The sequence below is a fragment of the Pundamilia nyererei genome, unplaced genomic scaffold (genome assembly GCF_000239375.1).
Source record: "Pundamilia nyererei isolate P.nyererei 1_Seehausen unplaced genomic scaffold, PunNye1.0 scaffold00057, whole genome shotgun sequence".
Lineage (NCBI taxonomy): Eukaryota > Metazoa > Chordata > Actinopteri > Cichliformes > Cichlidae > Pundamilia > Pundamilia nyererei.
In genome coordinates, this window is record NW_005187458.1 from 2,208,132 (window position 1) to 2,214,289 (window position 6,158).

At 39.8% G+C, this 6,158-nt stretch overlaps 1 protein-coding gene across 2 annotated transcripts in view; it reads left to right on the forward strand.

Moving 5' to 3' along the window:
* Nucleotides 1-4,155: 4,155 nt before the first annotated feature.
* lrrc40 (leucine rich repeat containing 40) overlaps nucleotides 4,156-6,158 on the forward strand; it is an 11,762-nt gene continuing 9,759 nt past the window's right edge. For both annotated transcript variants that reach the window (XM_005734256.1, XM_013911137.1), the window contains exons 1-2: nucleotides 4,156-4,375; nucleotides 5,886-6,067. In XM_005734256.1, the coding sequence (XP_005734313.1) occupies nucleotides 4,234-4,375; nucleotides 5,886-6,067 (324 nt within the window). In that variant the 5' untranslated portion in view covers nucleotides 4,156-4,233. The remainder of the gene's footprint in view (nucleotides 4,376-5,885; nucleotides 6,068-6,158) is intronic.

Consider the following 6,158-nt stretch of genomic DNA (forward strand, 5'->3'; position numbering starts at 1 on the left):
GCTGCTGCTTAGCATTTTTGCAAGGAGTGTAGCACAGATGCTGTTTTAGTTCACCTCCTGAGTCAGCATCCCAAAAGGGATACAGATGGACCACGGCACCTTGTCTCACACTTTAAAAGAACACTATGAATTATTGGGCTAAAAGTCTGTTCGGACCAGCGTCTATCACTTGCGCACTGACAGGTTAGTGGGGCATATGAAGAAGACTTTAAAGTATACGACTCGTAGGTTCATTTACAAGGATGAACACAATTGGCATCACTGGCTAGACCCACTATTGTGGTTGTGCATGAGGTGCCGCAGGACCCTGCAGGATTTTCTTCCTTTGAGCTGCTGTTTGGCAGGAAGCCATGAAGGTTGTTGGAATTAATTAAAGAAAATGGGGAAGAAGGTACAGGAAGGCTATTAGTGTTAGGTGCATGCCATTAAGCAACTTAATTCATTTAAAAAATAATGTTACAAAAGCTTCGAAATAAAGATGGTCTAGCACACCTTGAGCTCCTGGCATAAACATCATATAGGTTTACAGTTCATCAGCATATTTTATTTTCATTTCAGTAGATTTTCTATTGATTTGTTGTTGTGTAAAACAAACAGCCATGGATGAAGTACGGCTGCTTCTTCAAGTCAAAGTTTGTTTATCAGGTGCCTGCTAGCTTTTTCCCAGTAAAGGTTTTAGACACTAGAGAAATGCACCTGCAATGGTTCTACCTTTTCACTCTTTGATCTGTGTGTGTGTGTGTGTGTGTGTGTGTGTGTGTGTGTGTGTGTGTGTGTGTGTGTGTGTGTGTGGGCGTTGGCCTCCTTGCTCTAGGCAACGGGGCTAGCTTCTTCCTGCTAGAGAGGTTTTACTGTTTTTGCTCTTGTGTTTACTTTTTATTGCTGTTTCGTATTGTAGTAATTCAGTTTTTACATCGTTTTATACATTATCTATGCAATCACTGTGGTAGTTTGTGCTCGTGCAGCACACTGTGCTTCTGCCTAGACATAAATGAACTTTAACCCTACCCTAAAAATACTGACTAATTGTGAGGTTTGGTTTATATGCTGTGACATCGCTCATCACCGTTGCCTCCACCAGTGTGTGAACGTGAGAGTGAATGAATAGTGGAATTGTAAAGCGCTTTGAGGGTCTCGAAAAGCGCTATATAAATGCAATCCATTATTATTATTATTATTATTATTATTAGTAGTAGTAGTAGTAGTAGTAGTAGTAGTATTGTTTATAAAGTAAGCTATGCTTGCATTCATTTTTGCTACATGAGATTTCATATATTTCATATTTCCTCTTTTTTCCCTAAAACAAACCTTTTCTTAAGTAGTCTTTGAATAACCAGAATAATGAAGACAAGGAGAAGGAAACCGACAACAGCTGTCAGGCCGAGTAGCCAGGGCTGAAGGGACACTGGCTTGGATCCTTCTGCTGCTCTCATGCCATTTTGAACACCTGCACACACACAGACTTGCATTATTATTGGGGGGGTTCTAATAACCAGATGATATTGCACTTTGCACAGATTTCCTGTAAACCTTACCCTAAATGCTTACTCTAAACTTGGGTCTACCATAAGCTTAAACTGATTGTTTAACATCATAGTTTAAAGTATGGGTGCTTCTGTCTGTAAAAGGAAGATGAGTCCTCAGTGTGTGCAGAGAATTATAATGACATTTGTGATATCGATGCATAACTGTAAATAAAGTGAAAGCCAATTTAAATTAATTTGTATGTTTTTAATGACATAATCATTTTTTAAAATTTGACGTTAGGCTCAGAACTGCTCCTTATCAAAAACAGAGTGAGTCCGAAGGACAGAGTTTACATTCTATTCATTTCGATAGACCTGGTAATTATATGTAACCTGGTGGAAGCAGTTTGTAGGAATAATTGTTCCTACAGGTTCACACCGCACTGCAACAAGGGTCTCATATGTGACCTCTTCAATCATTAATGAACAAAATATGGAAACAAAGTTGAGTGACAAAGAAAACACATTTTATGGTACCACAAAGTGCCATAGTTAGACAGATTAGTGTTTCACAAGAACAAGCATTTTAGCGTTTAAGGACACCAGGTTAAAATAAATCAAGTAACTAAACAATGACCTAAAGTCTGAGCTGTAAACAGTATAGCAGATAAAAGAAAATCAGACACACCGACGCACATATGTGTAGACAGCAAGACGATATAACCCACACTTGTTTGTAGTAAGAAATACAGAATTGCATATGAATTCAAACAGAAGGCGGGACATGTTTTACCTCTGTCAGCTAAGCAGATGGTGGCACACAGCAGCACGCATGACAAAAATATTTTCATTGTGAATTCAGACCAAGTCGATCCAACGACTCACTAGAAATGGGATTCCAACTCACCTGACTTTCTGAGAAAACACATGCACCTAACACTAACTGGGGTCAAAGTTCACAGTCCACACAGATAATATCACAGAAAGTTATTGTGCTATTACATTTCAGCATTTTCACGTGGTTCATGTACAGCCACAGGCCTCATAAGGGGCAATAGTTAATTAGGTGAGCACTGCTGAGTAAAAATCACAGGGCCATTACAAAGAATCTGAATATACTGAAATATTTTATAGCTTTAACAGCAGCAGTTTAACTTGATTGCTGAGCCTAGATTATCCAAGTGGCATTCTGGGCAAAAAAACAAACAAACAAACAAAAGCGCTTCTTTCTCCACTAACATAATAATCTGGGTAGGCTATGTAAGAGAATGAAACAAGTAGGAGTTAGGTAAGCAAAGGAAAGCAGAGGACAAGAAAAAAAGGTGTGCCATTTTTATGGAAGTTGCCTACTGAGAATTGCTTTGCTCAACATTAAAGTTGCTGAGAAAATCTTCAGTGTGCCGACATGTCTGTGTCCTGATGGTAAATTTAACATGAACTCGAAGAAATTAGATTTGAACTCATAAATAAACTTTGGGCTCTCTGTTTTCAATCTAATGTCTGATTCGATCATTCAAAAACATTATTGAATTTTTATTAGGATATTTCCTTTGTGGATGGATGTATACACCGTGTGTACATCTATCTTAGAGTCTCAGAGCTTATCCCAGCTGCTATGTGATGAGAGGCAAAGTACAAACTGTAGCACAGCTGCCGGCAATTTAGAGTCATTAATCTAACCTAACTCTAATTACCTCGGGAGGAAGCTCCAGAGAAAACCCACGCTGGAGAGACCCACGGTGAGAACATGCAAACTCCACACAGAAAAATCAGATCATGGTGGATTTGAACCCGAGACCAGGGATGGGAGTTTTGATGCTGACGTTTCCTCACTGTGTCGAGCTCCCAAAGCACAGATGTTTCGAAATACTGCTCTGAAGTGGGGTATCACTGGTGCTCTTATGGTTTTCAGATTGTTTCTGCCAAAAAGTGATGGTCTGCCAAAAAGTGATTACCAGTATTTAAACTGCTGAAAGTAATTTGTTGTCTTTAATATGTGAAACATATGTCAAATCCATCCCTCATGAATGACATCAAGTCACAAACAACATTTCTGCCACGAGGTAGAAGCTGTAATCAGTTTTTTTGGCAAAGTGACTTGTATATATTGCTTATTTGTCCAGTTAAAAAGTCTTGTTGACATTAAAAATGTCTTTTTGAAGAGAGACCTGGCCAAGAAAGCAGCAGAAATGGCAACAAGTATAACAATAGTCCTATAAAGATATTTTAAGTGGCCAAACACTAATCACTACTCAGGACCTTTTTACTGTGGTAACCTTAAATGCTATGTCATAATCAATATAATAATCATAATTTTTTAAGCCTTTCTACTGAAATCTAGCTGGCTAGTATCCATCAGACATCTGTGTCCACGAGTATGTAAGCTCACGATCCCTGTATGTCTGTCACCGAGGCTTTGATGCAATATAACTGCAGCTGGAGCTGAACTCCTGAACATTTAGCGCCCCCTGTTGAACTCTTTGATATGACAGCGTGTGTAACCTGAGTGTGCGAAATACTTCCAAGACCACATCAAGCCAGAGTTTGATTCGTAGATTTTTAAGTTTTAAAGATCACTTGTTCCTGTTTAAAGGATATTTTATTTCTTATGCCGCATAAATCGATTGATTAGAAGACAAAGTGTGAATAAAAGACTTTTATTCTGAAGGATCGTAAACGGAAACGCTTTTAGTTTTGGCGGAAGGCTGTGAGTGGGTGAGGTGCTGAGGTTAAACATCAGCTGAGTTCAACGCGGGTTTATTTCACCATGTCTCGATTCAAAGGGGGGTGTAAGGATTCTCTGGCGGGCTTTAAGGTGCAAACGGCAGAGCCGACTGTTCCGTACGGCCTGCTGAAGGCGGCCCGGAAGAGCGGGCAGCTCAACCTGTCCGGCCGAGGACTGAAAGAAGGTAATTTTATGTTAGCTCACACATACAGCACCACTAAAAGACCAGATCTGCCATTGATTTAATAAAAAAAAAGTAACCTAATATATTATAATATATAATAATAATAATAATATGACTACACGTTTTCTTCCTCGCTGGACTTCTTTCAGTATATATTTTGACTGAACAAACTGAACCTTGATATTCCCATATTGCTCATGTTTGAACACTGACACATGATCCTGCCTGTTTCCAAAAAGTATATTTTACGCCAGTGTAAGTCTCTCTGCTTAATCTACACTGCTTGTTAATGTAATCATGTAACCAATCGGCACATGGCAGCAACCCATTTATTCATGTAGACAGGGTCAAGATGACCTGAGTATAAATAGAGTATGAGAATGGGGAAGAAAGGGGATCTAAATGACTTTAAAAGTGGGAGGATTGTTGGTGCCAGTCTGGCTGGTGAGTATTTCAGACACTGCTGATCTGCTGGGATTTTCCTGCACAACCATCACTGGGGATTACAGAGCATAGTCTGAAAAAGAGAAATGTCTGGTGAGCAGCAGTTATCTGGGGGAAAATGCTTTGTTGATGCCAGAGATCAGAGGAGAATGGTCACAACACTTTGACCTGTTAGGAAAGCAACAGCAATTTAAAAAAAAAAAAAAAAGTTAGCTAACAAAGTCAGACAGATAAGGCTGAAATGGTTTGGACATGTGCAGAGAAGGAATAGTGAGTGTATATATTTGATGAATGATGATGAAGATGGAGCTGCCAGGCAGAAGGAAGAGCTTTATAGATGTAGTAAAGGAAGATATGTAGAGGGTTGGTATGGCAGAGGATGCTGAGTGAGATGGAGGCAGATCCACTGTGGCGACCTTCTGAAAGGTAGGCCCAGCCGGACAAAGTTTATTGTTCTTGTTGCTGTTGCAAAGGTTAAGATGAAACCTGGGGTCCAGGAATTTATTGGCTTTGTTACTTTGTGACTCGTACCATGTTGTGCATACCTTCATGGCAATGGTCTCTTTCCACACAAAAAATTACACTGGCCTTTGTTGTGTCAGGTGAATGGTAAATGGCCTTTATTCATGCTTATACAACTTGCCTCATTCATCCATTCACACAAGCATAGGTTTATGGTTTGTCTAAGTAAGCGCTTTCTAACATTTGCACGCATTCATATTCTGATGGATTCATCGGAGAGCACACAGGGTTAAACCTTGCCCAAGGATATTTGGCATGGGAGCAGCCAGGGATCGAATTTCAACCTTAGTAGATGACCTGTTCTATCTTGTGAGCTACAGGCACCACTTTTTCTTACTACTACTATTATTATTATTATTATTATTATCATCATCATCATGGGAGCATAATCCTTTTTTTACTTTCATGTTGTAGGCCAGTTATATGAATGAAAAAGTGTTATGGTTGGGGTTAGGCAAGTAAAAATTAGGCTTGAGTCTCCAGGACATGAAATGAATTTAATGTCACCAATACTGCGTAGAAACCCGACTAACACGTGGCTCAGTTCCCCAGAACGTCTATCGTCTAAACATCGACACACCAGAGGAGGCCCAGCAGAATGTGTCCTTTGGAGCAGCAGATTGCTGGTGGGAGCAGACAGACCTCACAAAACTACTGCTCTCATCCAATCAGATTACATTATTGTCAGATGACATCAGACTGCTGCCTGGACTGACTACACTGGATGTAAGTAGTAGAAGCCTCAATCAACAAGCTAGCTGAGTGTATGTCTATTATTTGTGTGTGTGTGTGTGTGTGTGTGTGTGTGTGTGTGTGT